The 22,988-nt window shown below is 43.8% G+C and overlaps 1 protein-coding gene across 1 annotated transcript in view; it reads left to right on the top strand.

Moving 5' to 3' along the window:
- The window catches only part of LOC137204047 (lethal(3)malignant brain tumor-like protein 4), a 267,106-nt gene that overhangs the window by 174,826 nt on the left and 69,292 nt on the right, over positions 1–22,988 (top strand). The window contains exon 13 of the mRNA XM_067701379.1: positions 13,567–13,681. Coding sequence (XP_067557480.1) covers positions 13,567–13,681 — 115 coding nt within the window. The remainder of the gene's footprint in view (positions 1–13,566; positions 13,682–22,988) is intronic.

Raw genomic sequence — 22,988 nt, 5'->3', positions numbered from 1 at the left:
TTCCTTTTCTTCGCTGATTGCTGTGGCTAAAACTTCCAAAACTATGTTGAATAAGAGTGGTGAGAGTGGGCAACCTTGTCTTAAATGTAAATGGACTAAATGCTCCCACCAAAAGACACAGATTGGCTGAATGGATACAAAAACAAGACCCATATATTTGCTGTCTACAAGAGACCCACTTCAGACCTAGAGACACATACAGACTGAAAGTGAGGGGATGGAAAAAGATATTTCATGCAAATGGAAACCAAAAGAAAGCTGGAGTAGCAATTCTCATATCAGACAAAATAGACTTAAAAATAAAGACTATTAGAAGAGACAAAGAAGGACACTACATAATGATCAAGGGATCGATCCAAGAAGAAGATATAACAATTATAAATATTTATGCACCCAACATAGGAGCTCCTCAATACATAAGGCAAATACTAACAGCCATAAAAGGGGAAAATTAAATACAAAGAAAACATATCAAAAGCAGCAAGGGAAAAACAACAAATAACACACAAGGGAATCCCCATAAGGTTAACAGCTGATCTTTCATCAGAAACTCTGCAAGCCAGAAGGGACTGGCAGGACACATTTAAAGTGATGAAGGAGAAAAACCTGCAACCAAGATTACTCTACCCAGCAAGGATCTCATTCAGATTTGATGGAGAAATTAAAACTTTTACAGACAAGCAAAAGCTGAGAGAGATCAGCACCACCAAACCAGCTTTACAACAACTGCTAAAGGAACTTCTCTAGGCAAGAAACACAAGAGAAGGAAAAGACCTACAATAACGAACCCAAAACAATTAAGAAAATGGGAATAGGAACATACATATCGATAAGACATTTAAGGTATTTAATTTTTGACAGTTTGATTAATATGTGTCTTGGCATATTTCTCCTTGGATTTATCCTGTATGGGATTCTCTGTGCTTCCTGGACTTGATTATCTATTTCCTTTCCCATATTAGGGAAGTTTTCAACTATAATCTCTTCAAATATTTTCTCAGTCCCTTTCTTTTTCTCTTCTTCTTCTGGAACCCCTATAATTCGAATGTTGGTGTGTTTGATGTTGTCCCAGAGGTCTCTGAGACTGTCCTCAGTTCTTTTCATTCTTTTTTCTTTATTATGCTCTGCAGTAGTTAATTCCACTATTTTATCTTCCAGGTCACTTATCTGTTCTTCTGCCTGAGTTACTCTGCGATTGATCCCATCTAGAGTATTTTTCATTTCATTTATTGTGTTGTTCATCGTTGTTTGTTTCATCTTTAGTTCTTCTAGGTCCTTGTTAAATGTTTCTTGCATTTAGTCTATTCTATTTCCAAGATTTTGGATCATCTTTACTATCATTATTCTGAATTATTTTTCAGGTAGACTGCCTATTTCCTCTTCATTTGTTAGGTCTGGTGGGTTTTTATCTTGCTCCTTCATCTTCTGTGTGTTTTTCTGTCTTCTCATTTTGCTTATCTTACTGTGTTTGGGGTCTCCTTTTGGCAGCCTGCAGGTTCGTAGTTCCTGTTGTTTTTGGTGTCTGTCCCCAGTGGCTAAGGTTGGTTCAGTGGGTTGTGTAGGCTTCCTGGTGGAGGGGACTAGTGCCTGTGTTCTGGTGGATGAGGCTGGATCTTGTCTTTCTGGTGGGCAGGTCCACATCTGGTGGTGTGTTTTGGGGTGTCTGTGGACTTATGATTTTAGGCAGCCTCTCTGCTAATGGGTGGGGTTGTGTTCCTGTCTTGCTAGTTGTTTGGCATAGGATGTCCAGCACTGTAGCTTGCTGGTCGTTGAGTGAAGCTGGGTGCTGGTGTTGAGATGGAGATCTCTGGGAGATTTTTGCCATTTGATATTATGTGGAGCTGGGAGGTCTCTTGTGGACCAGTGTCCTGAAGTTGGCTCTCCCACCTCAGAGGCAAAGCACTGACTCCTGGCTGCTGCACCAAGAGCCTTTCATCCACACGGCTCAGAATAAAAGGGAGAAAAAGTAGAAAGAAAGAATTAGTAAAAGTAGAAAGAGAGATAGAAAGAAAGAAAGAAAGGAGGGAGGGAGGAAGGAAGGAAGGAGGGATGGAAGGAAAAAAAGAAAGGAGATAAAGTTAAATAAAATAAAGTAAGATAAAATATAATAAAGTTATTAAAATAAAAAAAATTATTAAGAAAAAAAATGGATGGATAGAACCCTAGGACAAATGGTGGAAGCAAAGCTATACAGACAAAATCTCACACAGAAGCATACACATACACACTCACAAAAAGAGGAAAAGGGGAAAAAATCAAATCTTGCTCTCAAAGTCCACCATCCATCATTTGGGATGATTCGTTGTCTAAAGGAGGGAAGGAAGGAAGGAAGGAAGGAAAGAAAAGAAAGAAAGAAAGAAAAGAAAGAAAGAAAGAAAGAAAAGAAAGAGGATAAAGTAAAACAAAGTTTTTAAAGTAAAATATAATTATTAAGAAAAAAATTTTAAAAAAAATGGACGGATAGAACCGTAGGACAAATGGTGGAAGCAAAGCTATACAGACAAAATGTCACACAGAGGCATACACACACACACTCACAAAAAAGAAAAGGGGAAAAAATCATAAATCTTGCTCTCAAAGTCCACCTCCTTAATTTGGGATGATGCGTTGTCTATTCAGGTATTCCACAGATGCAGGTCCATCAAGTTGATTGTGGAGCTTTAATCCGCTGCACCTGAAGCTGCTGGGAGAGCTTTCTCTTTCTCTTCTTTGTTCTCACAGCTCCCAGGGGCTCAGCTTTGGATTTGGCCCCGCCTCTGCGTGTAGGTCGCCGGAGGGCGTCCGTTCTTCGCTCAGACAGGACGGGGTTAAAGGAGCCGCTGATTCGGGGCCTCTGGTTTACTCAGGCCAGGGGGAGGGAGGGGCACGGCATGCGGGGCGGGCCTGCGGCGGCAGAGGGCAGCGTGACGTTGCACCAGCCTGAGGCGCGCCGTGCGTTCTCCCGGAGGAGTTGACCCTGGATCCCGGGACCCTGGCAGTGGGGGCCTGCACAGGCTCCCCGGAAAGGAGGTGTGGATAGTGAGCTGTGCTCGCACACAGGCTTCTTGGTGGCGGCAGCAACAGCCTTAGCGTCTCATGCCCGTCTCTGGGGTCCGCGCTTTTAGCCGCGGCTCGCGCCCGTCTCTGGAGCTCCTTTAAGCAGCGCTCTTAATCCCCTCCCCTCGCGCACCAGGAAACAGAGAGGGAAGAAAAAGTCTGTTGCCTCTTTGGTAGCTCCAGACCTTTTCCCGGACTCCCTCCCGGCTAGCCGTGGCGCACTAACCCCCTGCAGGCTGTGTTCACGCCGCCAACCCCAGCCCTCTCCTGGAGCTCCGACCGAAGCCCGAGCCTCAACTCCCAGCCCCGCCCGCCCTGGCGGGTGAGCAGACAAGCCTCTCGAGCTGGTGAGTGTCGGTCGGCCCTGATCCTCTGTGCGGGAATCTCTCCGCTTTGCCCTCCGTACCCCTGTTGCTGCGCTGTCCTCTGCAGCCCCGGAGCTTTTACCCTCTGCCACCCGCAGTCTCCGCCCGCGAAGGGGTTTCCTAGCGTGTGGAAAGCTTTCCTCCTTCACGGCTCCCTCCCACTGGTGCAGGTCCCGTCCCTATTCTTTTGTCTCTGTTTATTCTTTTTTCTTTTGCCCTACCCAGGTACGTGGGGGGGTTTCTTGCCTTTTGGGAGGTCTGAGGTCTTCTGCCAGCGTTCAGTAGTTGTTCTGTAGGAGTTGTTTCACGTGTAGATGTATTTCTGGTGTATCTGTGGGGAGGAAGGTGATCTCCGCGTCTCACTCTTCCGCCATCTTCCCAGAAGCCTCAAAACATAAGTTTTATATGCACTGGGAAACCAAAATATTGGTGTGACATTTTTTTTCAGTATTCGCTTTATTGCTGTGGTCTGGAACTGGACCCAAAATATCTAGTAGATAGCCTGTAGTGTGTGATTGAATAGAAAATCCTTGATAATTTGATATAGGCTCCAAAGTGGAAATCCATCACATGAGGACGACTAAAGGGCACGTGCTGAAACAGTGTCCACTGCGAAGGCCGGTGCCCCAAGTCGGGGGAACGGTGGCAGCCTGGGGAGGGAGCACGGGGAACGGCCTTTACATTAACAGGGAACCTGCAGCCAGCACCGCCTTGGTGCTACAGATCTTACAGCAGAGCTTTTGAAAAGATTTATGTTAGTTATAACCATAAACTGATTTTGAGATAGTTTGTCCTCACACAGCTTATGAAGGAGGTTTTTCTTCCTGAGATATTACCCACAGATCTGTGTCCATGGAGCCCCGAATGTGGCTGTTTTATGCACAACTCTGATGAAATATTTAAAGATCTGTTAACAAGGATTAAAGCCCTGGGGGTGCTGTTGGAAATTTGGCATTTTTATTTCCAGCAAGAATCCTGTGGGAAAAACATATCTTATGGGAAAAACTAATTGTATTTGTTAAAACAGTAACCATAGAAATAGAGAAGTGGAAACTTAAATAGACGTATTTATCACAAATGGAAACATTTGGTGTTGAATGTCCTCTGCATTATGCCCTCAACCACGTTTCTCTTGGACTCATTGTCTTACAAAATTTTCTTTAGAAGTCTGTCACTTAAAAAAATTAAGTTATTATGATTGCTTTGGCTATAATTGTGAGTTTGATGGCAACTTCAGTTGATTAACAACTTGTTGCCATGGCGACGCACTAACGAGGCATTTCAAAAATTTTTATCCAAAAACCATCTTCAGCAGAATAATCTAGGATGTGTAGTTAAAAAAAAGTGATTTCCAGGCATTATTCCTGACATCCACTCCCCCAGCCCCAAATTCAGGTCCTGGCAGGGGCAGGGAAAAGTTGGTATTTTGCTCATTTCTAAATTTTGAAAACCACTGCCCAAGAAATATGATGAATTGGGCAGTGGCCTTGAAAAAGAAAGAATTTTAGAATAGCTATAGTGAAACTCTTGATGTTCCAGTTTAACGATTAAAAGTCTTTTTCGATAATACTTATTATAGGAATGGACTAGATGAAAGATGAAGCAGTTGTATTTGTGAAAAAGCAGATGAGCTTTGGGGGCAGTTAGCAGGGAAGGGAACGGAGCTAATTTTCCAAGAGTGGGAAGGAATGTAGGGGCAGCGGTTCCAACTACGGAGCAGTAGCTCAGGGGAGTCAGGGTTTTCAAATCACGATCAGTGACTTGGAAATGCCGGGCACATTTCTTAACCCCTGTGTATCTATGTCAAACAGAGCTAATACGAAGCGAGGTTAGTTTTTTAAAGTATAATTACTCAACCATAAAAAGGAACGAAATTGGGTCATTTTTAGAGATGTGGATGGACCTAGAGTCTGTCATACAGAGTGCAGTAAGTCAGAAAGAGAAAGACAAATATCATATATTAATACATATATGTGGAACCTAGAAAAGTGGTACAGATGAACATACTTCCCGGGCAGGAAGAGAGGCGCAGACATAGAGAACGGACATGTGGACACAGGGAGGGAAGGGGAGGGTGGGACGAATTGAGAGAGTAAGATTGACATATACACACTACCATGCGTAAAATAGATAACTAAGTGGCAACCTGCTGTAGAGCACAGGGAGCTCAGCTCTGTGCTCTGTGAAGACCTAGATGGGTGGGATGGCGGGGGGAGGTCCAAGAGAGAGGGGATGTGTGTGTGCATATGGCTGATTCACTTCACTGTGCAGCAGAAACTAACAGCACTGTAAAGCAATTATACTCCAAAAAAAAAAAAAAAAAGTATATTCACTTTTTTATTGCAATTCTTTTCCTTCATGGTCCCTCCGTGTCAGTTCTTGTCTGGATAGACACATAAGCGGATTGGCTCAACATGGAATTAATGTTTAATGTGTGAAAGTATAGGTGGTTCTGGACGGCAGTCCCGTGTTATTCCATGTTGCTTTGTTTTGTTATGAAAATGCCTTTTTATACTTTTAAATGAACTTTTATTGGAGTATAGTTGCCTTACAATGTTGTTAGTTTCTGCCCTACAGCAAAATGAATCAGTTATACGTATACATATATCCACTCTTTCTTAGATTTCCTTCCCATTTAGGTCACGACAGAGCATTTGAGTAGAGTTCCCTGTGCTATACAGAAGGTTCTCATTAGTTATCTGTTTTATGCATAGTAGTGTGTATATGTCAATCCCAATCTCCCAATTCATCCCACCCCCTTTTCCCCCCTTGTTAACCATAAGTTTGCTTTCTACATCTGTGACTCTGTTTCTGCTTTGCAGATAAGTTCATCTGTACCACTTTTCTAGATTCCACATATAAGCAGTATTATACGATATTTGCCTTTCTCTTTCTGACTTAACTTCACTCTTGTATAACAAGCTCTACGTCTATCCGTGTCACTGCAAATGGCAGAAAATGCCTTTTTATATTTTAAAAATGTAATTTACCTCTGCTACAATAGACTCTTAGATAGACTGTTCCCAAATAGCCTCACAATTTTTATTCTTGGATGGTTGTCTCAGTAAACTGTTCTCAGCTTAAATCTGGCTTTGCCGTTTACTGGCTGTCTGATCTCTGCAAACCTCCTAAAAGGTTCCTTTTCATCATCTATGAAAACAATCTATGGTCATTAAATGAGAATATATATATATTTTACAACTATGCCTGGAATATGTAGGCACACAACAAAAGTGAATCCCTTTGCCTTACCAGACATGCCTGCTCTTAGACCGTGGAGTGTTTTGAAGGCGCGATACGGGCATTCTTGTCCTTCGCCGAACAGATGTCTGTCCTCAGCGCTATTCCTGTGTCCCCCACCCGATCCACAACAGAGCTCTGCACCGTTGGTAGCAAGATTTACTGTGGTCTTATTAGCACCACTAGTTATGAGTAATGGGTATTGGAATATTATATGAAAACTCAGTTCTTCTTTCTAGAATGAAATTTAAGTCTAAGTCTAGTTAACTGAAAAATGTATTCATTTAAAGGTAGACAGGTTCAGGTGCAGTAGAGCCTCTTTCTAAGTAAGTTCACATCATACCTATAAGTACTTATAATTCATTCACCGTAAGCCTTGAAAAATAGATTTGAGGCCTCTGACAATAAAATACACATATCCGGTAAGGCTGTTAAAATGGAAATTAAAAAGTTTAAAACCATATAGCAGGAGCAAAGAAGTATAATAATCACTTAGGCTAATAAAATTGTTGTGATTGAGCATTAAATGTAGCTCCCCTGTTCCTCGATAGATAAATAACTGCTTATTTTCCAGCTGCCCAAAGGGGCAGCAAGGAGTGATAATTGCCGTCGTGCATCTTACTCAGCTGATGGTTTTCGAGGTGTGACAGTGTGTGAGCCAAGGTGCCAGGAGTCTTGAGGGCGGCAGGGTGACGGAGACAGAGTGGCCAAGCTCCGGGGTCTGGGGAAAGTCCCTGGTGTGGGTTCTGGATGGTAAATGATGAGGCAAAGCCAGAAGGACAGTGCCAGTCCAGAAGATGGCCAGCTCTGGGTTTACACGAAGGATTCGCCCTTGGTTTTTTATATGCTGATCTAGTGCTTAAGTGTCCAAGTTATTTTACCAACCATTTGATAACTAATGCATATAGTGGTAATACCATCAGGAAGCATCACTGTCTGTTTAGGGATAAGAACTTGAGACAGCGGCCAATTTGATTTTCTGACTTTTGTTTTCCAGTTTATCAAAATCTGAGCAAGAAGGCTCTGTATATTTACTTAGCTTTATGCAAACCCAAATATGTGACAAATCATAAATGTATGAAATACAGTGCTGGAGATGATTTGGTTTTCAAAATTGTTCTTTGCTTTACAAAAGGACTCTTTGTAAATATCCTTAAAGTGCCACTCTCCTTTAGTGACATGACCATCTGGTTAGAATTCTTAAAATTCGATTTTCCTCCAAAGTTATGAAGATCCAAAGATATGAAAATATCTTTCATAAAGACACATATGAATACAGAATTTGGTTATATATTCGAAGTTTAGATGGCCCTTGTGGGGGAGAGTGCCTCATATCATTGGATTACGAAGGGGTATTTCAAATTTCTACTGTTTTCATTGTAAGTAATTACATACAGCCTTGGAAAGAATAATTTAATATTTCTTAATGAACATAAGGGGAAAATGTTGAATAGAGTACATAAAAAAGTCATGTCTATCTGCTTTCGAAACATTTTTTTAAGATATTATCTTTTTACTGTTTCAGTTTTAGATCTAAAGTCCACAGTAGGATTCCCAGGTTCGGGTCCAGTAGCTGAAATAGAAAGGCCTTGCTCTCCTGTACGCAGGATCTGGCTGGAGCGCTTGACCTGCCTTGTTTGTGTTTAGAGGTGGTTTCCTTGCTTTTGAAACATAAACAGTTGCATTGCAAAATTAAAAGAGAAGGACATTGAAAGGGTGGAAATAGTAAAGCTTGAGAAAATTCTCTCTTTCTCCTTCACTACATTATGCACACTTAACATAAACTTCTGTCTACTGGTAGATCCAAAGCAGCAGGTGTCATTCTGGAAAGGATGCCAGTTTTGCCCTTTCACAGCTGGGCTGCTTAGTTGCCTGGTACTGGCAGTCACATGCAGTTTGGCTGTGTCCAGAGTGCTGAAACATCACCATAAATAAATATAGTACCAGATCAGAACAGCCAGCCCTGCATGACGGCAGCTGAGTGTAGAAATATTTTAAATGTTAATAGCTCTATCGAGATAGAATTTACAAACAGTAAAATGTAGAGATTTTAGGTGTGGATTTTGATGAGTTTGAGAAATGTATATCCTATATAACGACCACCCCAATCAAGACTGGGAACATTTCCAGTGCCACAGAAGGTTCCTTTGTGCTCCTTTGTGGTCAGAGCTGCTCCCCGCCCGCTCCGAGACAGCCAGGCCTTTCTGTGACTGTTGTCAAGCTTCGCATCAATGGAAACACACAGTGTGCGCTCTCCGGAGTCTGTCCTCTGTGCCCAGCATGGTGTCTGTTTGACTGTTGCATGTTCATGTGTGAATCGACAGTTTATCCTTTTTTGTTGGTGACAGTGATCATTGTATGCATACACCACACTTGTTTGTGAATGGATACTCACCTGGGGTTGGGCATTTAGGTTGTTGCCAGCTGTTGGCTGTTCTGAATGAAACCTCAAGGAATACTTGTTCACACGGCTTTGTATTTTCATCTGTTTTGGGTGGAATCTCCAGGCATCACAGAGTAGGCACATATTTAGATTTACAATTTAACGTTAGTAAACCATTTCCTAAAGTGATTGTACAACTTTACCGCCCCACTGACATTGTATGAATGTTCTGGGAGCTCCACAGCCTTGCCAGTAATTGGCGTCGTCAGTCATTTAATTTATGGTGTGTAATAGCTGGTCATTTTGGTTTCTCTTACGAATAAGGATGTTGAGGATTTTTTAATCTGCTTGTTGACCATTCATGAACCTTCTTTTTTCCAAGAAGCTTCAAGTCTTTTACCCATTATTTATTGGGTTGTTAAGTCTTTTCTAAGGTAAATGTATTACAAATGCCTATGGCTTAGTTTTCCTTTTTATTAATGATGATTTTGAAGAACTTAATTTTTTATTATGATGACAATTGAATTTATCAGTTTATTCATTTATGGGTAGTGCTGTTTTTATGTTAAGAAATTCTTGACTATCTTACTATTATAAAGATTTTATCTTAAGTTTCTTCCTGAGTTTGATAGTTTTAGCTTTTATGTTTAGGTCTATAATCCATTTCAGACTAATTTGTACGTGGGATGTGAGGTAGCTGTCAGCGGGTTCATTTTGTTTTCACAAGTGGATATCCAATGGGTCTAGTACCATTTGTTGAAAAGACTGGCCTTATTGAATGCCCTTGTGCTTGTTGAAGAGCAATTGACTGTATATATATGTCAATATGTGTACACTATTCTGTTCCAAAAATATATTTGTCTATCCTTATGCTGGAACAACACTGTCTTAAGACTGTGGCGTTATGGTAAGTGTAGAGCTCAGAGAGAATGGGTTTTCCTACTTTGTTCATTTTTTTCCCAAAATTGTTGTTCTACCTGGTAATATTTACTTTCAGGCTGCAATACTTCCTGCAGTATTTCTTGCAATGCAAATCCGTAGGTGATTACTTTTCCAGTTCTTTCAGTAAAATAAAATTCCTTTATTTTACTCCTTTTTGAAGGATATTTTTATAAAATTTAAAATCTTAGGTTGACAGTGTTTTTCCTCTCAGTGCTTTGACGGTGTCATTTCATTGTCTCCATGCCTCTGCTGTCTCTGATGAGAGGTTGGCTGACACTCCTGTCGTGGTTCTTCTGTATGTGATTTGTTGTGCTTCTCTGACTGCTTTCAAGATGTTTTCCTTTGTCTTTCATTTTCAGTAGTTTGGCTATGATTTGCCTAGGTTTTTTTTTTTTTCCTTTCTATTTATTTTTCTTGGGTTTTGCTGTTCTTCTTAAGCTTATAAATTGGCATTTGGGGCCAAAATAGGGAGATTTTTTGACATTATTCTTTCAACTTTTGTCTTGTTTGGCCATTATTTATGCTCCATGTTCACCTCTCCTTCTGGACCCCAAATACTGATACATGTATGTTAGACCAGTTGATATTATCTCATAAGTACTTGGGCTCTTTTCATTTTTTATAATCTTTTTTTTTTTTTTTTTTTTTTTACGGTACGCGGGCCTCTCACTGTTGTGGCCTCTCCTGTTGCGGAGCGCAGGCTCCGGACGCGCAGGCTCCGGACGCGCAGGCTCCGGACGCGCAGGCTCAGCGGCCATGGCTCACGGGCCCAGCCGCTCCGCGGCATGTGGGATCCTTCCGCACCAGGGCACGAACTCGTGGCCCCTGCATCGGCAGGCGGACTCTCAACCACTGCGCCACCAGGAAAGCCTCCATTTTTTTAAAAAAATCTTTTATTGTGTATACTTGAGATTAATAATTTCTATGAATCTGTTTTCATGTTCACTCACCTTTTTATCATGCCAGCTACAGTCTGTTAAGCCCATCCAGAAACTTTTAAATTTTGCTTTTCAGTTGTAGAATTTCCATTTGTTTCTCTTTTATAGTTTCCATTTCACTGTCCAGATTCCCTGTCTGTTCCCTCATCAAGACCATTTTTCCTTTAAACCCTTGAACCTATTTTGATAGCTAAAGTCCCAACAACAAATAGATGTTGTCTGCTAGCTACAACATCTGGGTCAACTCAGGGTCTCTTTCTATTGACTGCTTTTAAAAAAAAAAAATGAGTATGGCTCACATTCACATGGTTATTTGCATGTCTAATAAATTTTTATTCTATGTTGGACATTATGAATGATACAATGTACAGAGTTGGGAGTATTTGTCTTCCTTTAAAAAGGGTAGTTTGTTTTATCAGACAGTTAATTACTGGCAGTTTCTTAATCTTATTGAGGCTTAATTTTAACCTTTTTTAGGGCTGGTCTAGAGTAGCCCTTATGTAGGACATGGTTTTGACTCCGACACTATGGACCTTTTGGTGTCTCGGTCAAATTCTCATGGTATTATTGAGCTCTCTCCACTCTGGTCTCTCTACTCTCCCAGTGACGTGTGTCCTCTAGTGTCTTTGTCTCACTCTCAGCTCTGTATCAGCTGCTCTCTGCTTGGCTTCACCAAGTCTCACCTTGCACGTGTGCAGTCCAGCCCTTGGCCAAGGTCCCGTGAGTAGCCCACCTAGACTTCTGGGGTCCCCTTCTTGGAGCTCTGTCTTCTCCAGTCTTTGTCCTCCAATTTCCAGCTGCTTCCTCAGCTCTGAACTATAATCTTTGTCTCCTCAGCACAGCCCAACTCCTTTTTTATGTTTCTCCTCCCTGTGCTGCTGGGAGGAAATGGTCTCCAGGCTGACATTCAGGGCTCATCTTGGTGCACTTTGGGATCACATTTCTGTGCTGCCTGTTGTCCAGTGTCTGAAATCACCACTTCATATATTTTGTCCAGTTTTATAGTTGTTACTCTGTCATGTGCAGAAGCCTCAGTGTGGTAGAAGTATTGTTTTGAACGTTGTTCCTGAGATTACTGGTTCTCAAACTTAAGCTTGCATCAGATGCATCTGGAGGACTCGTTTACACAGAGACCCTTAGGCCCCATCCTTTAGTGTTTCTGATTCAGTAGGATTGGATTGGGGCCTGACAATTTGCATTGTCCAGGTGATAACTGATGCTGCTGGTCTGGAAACCACACTTTGAGAACCACTTGCTTGGCAAGATGGATCTTGAGAAAAAAATGTTGGGATTTTATTTGGCACTTACTCCATACAATTTTTACCTTTCTTTTTTGGGCGGGGGTAATAATACTTACATCTCAGTTTATTATAACATTATACATCTTGCTCTTTTCATTCAAAGTATGAATTAATGAGGAATTTTTTTTTGCACTGAGAAGGGTAGATTCTCCGTTTAATTGATAGAAACAGAAAATACATGAGAGAATAAGTAAAGTTATTTAACAATGAAATACTACCATTCTTTTTTTTTTTTGCCTTCACAAATAAATTTGATTCTTTCAAGTTATGAAACTTGTAGAACATGGAGTGTGATAAGTTTCAGAAGTAATTGCTTTTTGTTTCAGAAATAAGGTTTTATTTTAATTATTCTCAGACTTATTTGTATATATGTGAAGTGTGTGTGTGTGTGTGTGCTTTGTAGGTGAGATGTGAAACAGTGATAACCAGTAGGCTTGCTGGACCGGGCTCTACCTTGTCGTGTCCTCAGGTTTCCTGACAACTTACGCTTCATCCCTGAATAGCTCTTAATCCTTCTACCTTAGCATCACATATTATCTGCTTTCTTTGCCTCTTTTGGTTCAATGGCCCTATCTCTCATTTGTCAGGATTTTGACATTTATTGCTTCCTTTTACTCTAGTCCATATATTTCTCGTCAGCGTAAGGTTTATACTGGTGTCAGATGGTGACTCTCATTGTTGAGGATGCTGACATTGTTCTTGCAGTGGCTGCAGCACAGGAAGTGTTCTCTCAACAACATCATAGAATATCTTGGATGGGAAAACGGATTCGTCCTATCCTTTCAAATTCTAATCAATCCTTGACAGATTTTTTGTTTTCATTTATTTATTTTTATGAATTTATTTATTTATTTTTGGCTGTTGGGTCCTCATTGCTGCACGCGGGCTTCCTCTAGTTGCAGCAAGCAGGGGCTACTCTTCGTTGCGGTGTGCGGGCCTCTCATTGCAGTGGCTTCTCTTGTTGTGGAGTACAGGCTCTAGGCACGTGGACTTCAGTAGTTGTGGCCCGTGGGCTCAGTAGTTGTGGTGCACGGGCTTAGTTGCTCCACGGCATGTGGGATCTTCCTGGACCAGGGATCGAACCCGCGTCCCCTGCATTGGCAGGTGGATTCTTAACCACTGTGCCACCAGGGAAGTCCCGACAGATTTTTTAATGTAACAACTTTTTAAATTTTTTGGAAAAATTGGTACAACAGCCTTTGGTGGTTAGATTAGAAAGCTGTTTCATAGCACAGTTTCAATATTGTTTCAGCTGTAATGTGCGATTACAGCAATTTTAACCTCAATTTCAGAGATATGTTCTCTAATATTTTGACACAGGCATAGTGATATACTGATTACTAAATTCTCATTTCCAACAGGTCCATTTTGATGGCTGGGACCACAAATATGACTACTGGATGGATACAGACAGCCCTGACATTCACCCAGTCGGATGGTGTGACGTCACAGGTCATCCCCTGGAAGTGCCGCATTGTGAGTATCTTGCTCTTTGTGTTGTTGCTTTTTAAATACGTAACCTGGAGCCTATCTTAATGCTGTTTATTTCATGTCATTATAAGTATTTTAAAGCTCAGTATCACATAGGTGAATTGATTAATCAGCACTATAGCTACACTGAAAGCCAGTTATTCACAATTAAGCCTCAAAAGACATGCTCTATATAAATGAAGAGTTATCAACATTAAGGAATTATTTTGATAATGTTGTCTGGCAGAATCTTTGTTTTCCACATTTTAGTTTGGAAAACTGAGCCAGGTCTAAATCCATCTAATTTGGGCCTTCACTTTTAGCTGAAGTACTTTTTGTTTTCTTAAACATCTTCTCTTAATTGATTTTGTTTTATAGAGTAGGTTTCAAAAAGTTTTAGAAGAACAGAAGTATTTTAAACTTCAGCAATTAAAAAAAATTTAGTTGTAAAAATTGGAAAAAAGACAACCTTCTGTTATGTCGGTATCTTCATTATTTCTGTCTTTCTGGATACTTAAAGTTAAGGAGGTAATTAACCATTCTAAATTCTAATAAACCTCGAACCAAAATATTTCATTCTTTCATCTGCAGGATTCCTCTGATCAGATTAGGCTGACATGACTAATAACTAGTTTCAGACATTTTGCGAGCACTCTCCATCCTTATGTTTGCTTTGTTCCCCCACTGCTTCTGTTGTCCTCCCTTTGGTTTCTTGGGGTGAAGGTAACCTTCTATCCTGTTAATGAGGATGAACCAGCCCAATGATGCTTGAACCTTAGATCTAAAAGGATTAACTGCGTCTTTGAAAGAGATCCTTAACTTCCTTTAGAAATAATGAGAATTACTGACTTAATAACTTGACAAACATTTTGACATTGCGCTAGATTCTTCAAAAGCTACACATGGATGAGGTGCAGGTCCTCATGTAACTTACAGTGCATTAGCAAGTGCAGGGTCTGCATACAGAGAATGTAAGACAGGGAGAACAAGGTCAGTTCCATGGGAGGGGGAAGGGTTAGCACATTCGCTTTGTGCTTTTTGCTGTTCCCGCTTTCTGTTCTCCCTGATCTTGCATCCCATCTTGCCAGGGAGGTGTCTCTTGGCTGATGTTAGCCACCCACCACCCACCAGCACGCACATTCTGTCCTTCGTCCCAGTAAGCTTCGCAAGTAGGGATTTCAAGGGAGATGGACCCAGATCAGCGTTTCAGGTACAGAGACAGCTGTCTTCATTCTGCCTCACCCATTACCTGTTCCTTGGTCAGGCTGCCTACCTGGCTTCTCGACCCAAATGTCTCAGAAGCGTCGCAAAGTCTATGGATCGAACCTCAGCTCCATCCCAAGCCAAAAGCTTGTCTTTCTACCGTAGTTGCTACTTGATTCCAAAGTTGCTGCTTCCCATGCAGTCATGCTAGACTCTGCTCCCTCCCTCCCCCTCCCTCACCCCACACATACAGCCAGTCATCAAGTCTTGATGGTTCTCTTTCTTGATTTCTCAGAACCCATCTCTGACCCCTTCTTCCCCTTCCCAGTACCATTGCATTTGAGCTCTCATCATAGGTACAAATGGTTTGCAGAATATGGTCTGCAATTTGCTGGTTAGTGAGTCACACTGATCCTCTCAATCTAAAAATTCAGGCTCTAGAGGCAGGATTGCCTAGTGGTTGAGCGTGTGAAATCTGGAGTCAGAATGCTGACTTGTGAATCTCAGTATCACTGCTTTGCTTAGCTGTGTGATCTGTGCCTGTTTCCTCATCTAGAAAATGGAGGTGATATTAGTGTGTCAGTCTCATAATCTGTAATGATGAAATGAGATAAATTCGTGCATAACACCTCAAAAACTGCCTGGCCCACAGGATGTGCTCAATTAGTGTTAGCTGCTCTCAGAAAATGATGTAACATTCTACAGATTTTCATTTTTACCTAAAACTATGAATTATTAAGGATTACAAAATTTGAAATTATGCTAAAATGAATAGGTGACTAGAGTTTTCCAAATATTTAAATTTAGTTTTTTCTTAAGTCAGGCTTTCATGTATTTCTGGCACTATTATAAGACTCCTGTTTTGAGTATGTGCACTTAAGTAATTGGAATCCCTATTATTTGGGGGAATTAGATGTCTTCAGTTGGTCATGATATTGTATTACTGCTGTGCTTGCTTTTTGGTTATAAACATGTTTGTTTGGATTAATTATTATTAATACAGTTTATTATAGGTTACTTGTTTAACCCTATTTTTTGTAATTATTCATATCTGCATCATTAGTCTTATTAATTTTTAAATACCTAGACTTTAAGACATGTTCATAGTGTGGTTCAATATATATCATCCGTGGCCCCATCCTTAAAGCAAAAATACACACACACACACACACACACACACACACTCCTACTCCAGTATTTATTTGCCTACTTATTTATCACAGAATCTTTTTCCACTGGAAAGTAAAGACAAATGGTTTGTCTAGGTCCTCCAGCAAAACAAAATTTGACGGTCTAGCATTGATGTCGCAACAGCTTCCTAACTATCTTGTCTCGTTTCTTTGCTGTAACAGTCTGTGAAAACCCAAATCTAACCTCTTAGCAGTATCTTTAGACTTGAGACTCCTTCACATGTACCAGGCCTGTCGTAGTCTGTCTTCTGCTCACCTCATGCCTTACCCTTCCACCGTTTTCCACCAAGAACAGAATTACTTCATTTATACTAAACAGAATGACTCATGGTGCCATGAACATTGGCCTCATAAGATTCTGAAGACAATACGTCAGCTACACTCTGCGCTCTGAACTTCATTTACAGAAAGTCACACCCTGCAGTCGGTGTCAGATGCCTGTGTGGTGGGGAGCTGGCAGGGGCACTTGCTCCGCAGTATGGACCACATGTAGCCTCTTCATTCCTGTCCCGTCACACATCAAATCATCTTTTACTGCCCATGCTATTTTAAGTCAAAGCGTTGATCTTATTTACTCATACAATTCAAACCAAATGTGTATGTCCAATATCTTTGATAATCAGATCAAAGTAATTATTGGGTTGGCCAAAAAGTTCGTTCGGGTTTTCCGTACCATCTTACTAAAAATCTGAACCAACTTTTCGGCCAACCCAATACATTTTGTAAGTAGATCTATAAAACCACACAGAGCATTTTATCACGTATGAGCAGATAAAGTCATCTTACCCACATTAGTTTTCAGATATTTTAAGGTATTTTCAGATATTTTAACTTTCAGACATTGTTTGTACTCTGTTGTTTTACTTTTGTGATATTTATGTGATTCAACAATTGCCTTGAGTGCTTTATTACATATAATATGATAGCTTTATTGATCAAACATTGCAAAGACTATTAAACGTTTAGGGCTTGGAAAAAGGCTTAATTTTTATTTTAACTTACTTAATTCTGGCTGCATTGGGTCGTCGCTGCTGCGTGCAGTCTCCCTCCAGTTGCTCACTCCCTGCCACGGTGCACATGCCTCTTACCGTGGCGGCCTCACCCGTTGCGGAGCATAGGCTTCAGGTACGCAGGCTTCAGTAATTGTGGCATGCAGGCTCAGTAGTTGTGGTTCACAGGCTCAGTAGTTGTGGCTCATGGACTCTAGAGCGCAGTCTCCATAGTTGTGGTGCACAGGCTTAGTCACTCCGCGGCATGTGGGATCTTCCTGGGCCGGGGCACAAACCCGCATCCCCTGCATCGGCAGGCAGACTCTCAACCACTGCGCCACCAGGGAAGGCGTCTCTTGCACATTTTATTAGACTTAATTAAAATTTTGTTTTTCTAAATGAGTTTGTATCTATTTCTAATGTCACTCAATCAACATATTTATACTCACTGCAGAAACCGAGCCAAGATGTAGTACATGCTGTGTAGCCCCACACTTCTGTAGAAATGTTTGTGCAGTGTATTTTGGCCAAGACCATGATATTTAATAATTCATAATCTTCAATCACAAAGGACAAATGTAAGTTCTTGAAAAGGTAACTGTGAAAAGTCTCTTGAGAGTGAAACTTGAATGTCCCCATTCAGCTGGGAAGAGCGCCAGCTTGTAGGATCAGGTGACAATGACTTCCTCTCAGCCTCTGTTACCAGCCAGGTGCTCACAGGCACTTCACCTTGTGTCCACTGCCGGATTGAGATCTCCTTGTCTGAGGCCATGCGGGCACAATTTTCCTGTTTTATCTGACATATAATCCTGCATGGTGGACTTTTTCTACAAGTAGAACCAAAATTAAATACTTAAGATTTAGCACTAAGGTGTCAGGATCTTTCTGTTGTGCTTTTCATTCCCTGAATGTCCTTGAAAAGATATAAAAATATCAGAACCAAAAGCCCATGCCAACTTCAGGCAGCTACAGCATTGCCTTTTGGCAGTCTTCTTAGTCATAGTGTTTGGAAACTGTAATCCCAGTCACATTCAATGCTAAATTTGTTTAAATAGAGCTCATTTCTTTTATTATATTATTAATCATTTGCCCACAAATCCACCTGGCAATGGGATGCCCGATGTTTTTTCTTTTGGAAATTTACCGAGCTTGAGAAGCAAGATGATAGACCTCAGAGTTAGAAAAACCTGGGTTTAAATTTCCATTCTGCCCTGACTGCCTGTGCCTTTGGGCGAGTTACTTCACCTCTAGGACTCGCAGGCTTGGGAGATGAAATGCCTTGACCACCGTAATGCCTGCTGCTGGTTGTCTGGGCTCAGTGACCCCACAGGAAGGAGCAGGGCCGGGTGAAGAGCACAGGCACATTTGCTTCCTAGGCTGCCATTTCTCTTCATTGATCCAGAAAATTGGGAGTTGACTTTACTTCCTAAAGCTTAAACAACCAGTATGATTCTTTGTTATAATTGCACTGTCCGTAAAGGGGCTGCTGATCTCTGAGCGAATTTGGGATGACATGTAGGACAGTTTGAAAAATTTAGAATGACTGACTTAGACTTAAGAAAAGCAGGCCTTTGGGGCTTCCCTGGTGGCGCAGCGGTTGAGAGTCCGCCTGCCGATGCAGGGGACACGGGTTCATGCCCCGGTCCAGGAGGATCCCACATGCCGCGGAGCGGCTGGGCCCGTGAGCCATGGCCGCTGAGCCTGCGCGTCCGGAGCCTGTGCTTCGCAACGGGAGAGGCCACGGCAGTGAGAGGCCCGCGTACCGCAAAAAAAAAAAAAGAAAAGCAGGCCCCATAAGCTCCATGAAACTACGAATGAAAGAACTTTGCTGTTCTTTAAAATAAAAATCTGAATATGTTTTGCACCCAGTTCCAATGTGCGTGTGGGTTTTTCACCCACACCAAGCAATTCTCCGACACCAGCCAGGTGTCCCATGGTTCAGCTCAAGTCTAACACTGCTTACTGGAGGTTAGGGCTCAGTCCTACGTGACTGCCCCCACCCATCCCCATCCCCAGTTCACACACCAGTCACAAGTCCAGGTGGTCACCTGTGCTTCCGGGGAACTAGCTGTAGCTCTGTAGGTTCCCACCACCCTCTCCTTAGGTTTGATTTGCTAGAGCGGCTCACAGAACTCAGAGGAACAGTTTACCCGCTAGGTCACTGGTTCATCATAAAAGGATCTAACTCAGGAACAGCCTGTGGAAGAGATGTGCAGGGTGAGGTCTGGGGGAGGGGTCGGAGCTCCCCTGCCCTCCCCAGGCCCCACTCTCCCCCAGTCTTCAGGGTTTCGCCAACCTGGCCATCCTTTGGGGTTTTTGTGGAGACTTCATTACGGAGGCACGACTGATTAAATCATTGGCCATTGGTGATTGAACTTGACTTCCAGCTCCTCTCCCCTCCCTGGGGTCGGGGCTTGGGGGGTTGGACTGGAAGTCTGGGAGTTCCAAACCTCTGATGATTGGTTCTCTTGGCCACCGGCCCCCATCCTTCCATGCTTTCCAAAAGTCACCTCATTAATGTTAACAGAAGACACAGAAAATTCCAAGGATTTTAGGAGCTCTGTGCCAGGACAGGGATGAAGACTCAGTATATACTTATCATAACTCACAATAGCAGTCGTAAATGTACACCACTAGAGACATGAAGTTATTCCCACTGTCGTTCAGTAGCTTTCTGGTTGTTTGACGAGACGCGTGTCAGCAGCTCTCCTGTGCGCCTTCCCCGGTCGGTGGGCACAGCTTGCAGCTCCTTCGCCCCCAGTGTGGGCCGTGGCCCTGTCCTCTGTCCTCCGGTCTGCTCCTGCCTCTCTCCTTAGTCTACAGGGGTGGCTCCTTGGCCTCTGGGTGGGCTCTGCATTCCTTGTGCCCAGTGTTTATGCCACAGCATTTGGGCAGAAGGTGAAGTTCTTTGCAGTCAGGGGTCAACTCCTCTCCAAAGCTTTGTCTGATGTCCTCAGGGAGATGAATTGTCTCTTCATCCTCGTCGTCCTGCAGGATTTTGTCCTCTGTTCTGTTGCGTTAGAGTGACCTTTTTCTTGCCGCTCTCCTGCCCTGGCGTCCGGCTCCTAGAAGCTCCCGCCAGGGTTTTTGCTCTTTTCCCTGCTTGCTCTCAACTGAAAAAATAGCGCACAGCATGAGAGTTGTGAGTTAAGTTTAATTTGGGGCAAAATGGGGCCATAGCCCAGAAGACAGCATTTCAGATAGCTCTGAGAAACTGTTCCAAAGATGTAGGGGGAAGGTTGGTATAGATGTGGTTTTGGTGAAGGGCGAAGCGTGCAACCAAGCACGTATTTTTTGCAGAAGGTTACTGCTAGGGACAAGGAGCTGACGTCACCATGAGGGCTTTTAGTGCTTTTCTAGACACAAGGAGATACAAGAATTGGGCTCATAAAATCAGCGCCTGAAAACATCTAACTGTCTGAAGACCTGTTGGGCCAGTTTTTCCCAAAGCACAGAGTTCACCCTGAACTCGTTTCAGGGGGTGTTGAAGGTCAGCAGCTGCAGCAGCTCATGGTTTAATCCTCGTCGAGGTAGATGGCAGCTGCCAGTTTGTAGCTGGCATCGCCCGGCCCGCCGCCCTGGCCCTGGCCTTGCCCGCAGCACGCCAGCTGTGTGTCTCCGCTTGAGCTGCTGCTGTCCCCTTGGCATGCTGCTGGATGCCGTCGCATGCCACCTCCTGAGGCTCGCTCAGGTGTCCCCTCCCGGACAAGCCCCCTGCACCCTTTGGCCCCGGAGCCGCCTCTGTTTCTCGGCACAGTCCCCGCGCGCCGACTGGTGGGATGTGCTTCTGTGCCTCTGTGCTCGCCATCTCGCTTTCTAGAATAGCTCTCCCCGGCAGGCAGGGGCTGCCCGCCACGAGCAGGCAGGCTCACCCCGCCGCCACGAGCAGGCAGGCTCGGGCTGCAGACACAGGCTGAGGGGGGGACGGTGGCTCCCGGAGACCACGAGGTCTGCGGGGCAGGCTCTTTGTATCACTCACCTCTGCTCCTCTGACCGTTCACAGCTCTTGCAGGTGGTGGATGCATGTCAGAAAAATGCCTGTGACGGGGCCAGAGTCAAGTGTGCTCATCAGCCACCTGGCCTGGCCCTCTGACCCTAGCTGACCTCCCCCCGCCACCCCACCCCGTGGACCAGGATGGCTTGGGCCCGTCCGCCGTGCACAGTGGGCCGCTGAATGTCTGACCTGTCTGTTTGTCGTTTTCCTGACTTCCTACGCTTCATAAAGGTCATTTGCCTATACTTATTTCACCCCCCTGCCCCTTCAGGCCTTGTTTTAAACACTCTTTTAGAAATCAGAGTTAAACAGAAGGAAATATTCGATTGCATGGAAACGTTTGGCTCATATTTTAAAGTAGTGATAGAAATAATAAAATAGAAATATGACAGGTCCCAGTGCCTCTAATGAAGTAGATAGAGCTGGAGACAAAAGAATCATCGTTTAAATTCAGTGCAGATTTGGACGCGCCACGTGGTAACCAATCGACGTTTCTCACCAGCGCAAGTATAGTGTTTTTTTTCTGAAATGACAAAGTACCAACGTGCCCTCACAGGAGCCGGTGGGGATGTGGGTGACACAGGGCCACCAGCCCTCCAGGGAGGGCATCTCCCGGCAGGCGACCCTCCCAGCAGACTGGACTGGCCTCTGTGCTGGCGCCGTGAATGCCCCATCCCAGCTTGAGAGGAACGAACCACCCTCTCAGCAAGGGTGCGGGACCCAGCAGGTGTAGGAGAGAGGATCTGGTTCTTATTCTCGGAGAGTTCCAGCCAACTAGAAAAAACGCTTTGTCCTTGGGAGGCACCAGCGATGTGGAGGTAGAACTTAAACCTGCCAGAATCCTCTGAGCTCGTCAATCCCCCAGCCATCATTCAGGGGCCTAGAGACGCAGTGGTTTGCCCACCTTGTTAGAGACAAAGGTGGGCCTCGGGCCCTGGTCGGAATGTTCTTCCTGACTTGGCTGAATCCACAGTGTGTACCTTTATAATCAGGTCAGGCTCCTCTCCCGTTACCCCTCTTCAGATGCGGGTTGCGGGGGGGTGACCCAGCCGGTATGAGGTTCCAGCCGTGGAGAGGCCTCTGGCAGTGCTGAGCCTGGGTTTCCAGAAAGGGACAGCAGCCTCTGTTTTGCAGCATCAGCAGCGTTGCAGGGGGCGTGATGGGAAGTGGGGGGCAAAACACAGAAATAGGTGACATTGCATCACAGCCTTACGCCTGGAGAGTCTGCAGTCAGAGTACGTTGCTCGTGAAAATCAGCAGCTCACAGGGTGTGCAGCTGCTTCTAGGGAAAGGGCCGGATGAGCCTCACTGATCCGTAAAGAGGAATCCTTCTCGGGCCTGGGGGACCAGTATCTTCATGCCCCAGGATGCCGCCCCCAAGTTGTGTGGTCTGGCTGTTTTCTCTAGTCCTCAGCTCTCTCTTTATGTGGCTTTTGTATCCTGACCCCAGGCCTCTGCTTACCCTCCAGCCCTTTCAGAGACCCCGAGCTTCCTCACTAAAGCACGGATGAACTTCTGGGTCCCTTGTGATCCCACACAGGCTGTGCTGAAGCAGGACAGCCTTGGGCTCATTAACTTGGCCACTGGCCACTGCTGCACCATCACCTTCTGCCATGTGGGATCGTTTCCTAGTGATGCACAGCCACTCCTTAGTATACCAAAGGAGGCAGATAGCTGGCCCTCACCCAGCCTTGTCTGGGGGCTCCCTATTCATAAATAAATGCCCACTTCAGCACCAGCCTGAGGAGGGGGTGGGATGAGACCAGAGGGGGAAATGCAGGAAGAGAGAGAGAACGTGAGGTGAACACACAACACCTCTGACCCCCTTGTCTTCCTTTCACCTCCCTCTGCTCCACTCACTCCTTTCTTTCCATTTCTAAAATGCAAATTGTTTCCACCCCAGGGCCTTTGCATACGCCATCTTCTCTGTCCAGAAC

The sequence above is a fragment of the Pseudorca crassidens genome, chromosome 12, assembly GCF_039906515.1.
Source record: "Pseudorca crassidens isolate mPseCra1 chromosome 12, mPseCra1.hap1, whole genome shotgun sequence".
NCBI lineage: Eukaryota > Metazoa > Chordata > Mammalia > Artiodactyla > Delphinidae > Pseudorca > Pseudorca crassidens.
This window is presented reverse-complemented; position numbering and strand designations above follow the sequence as displayed.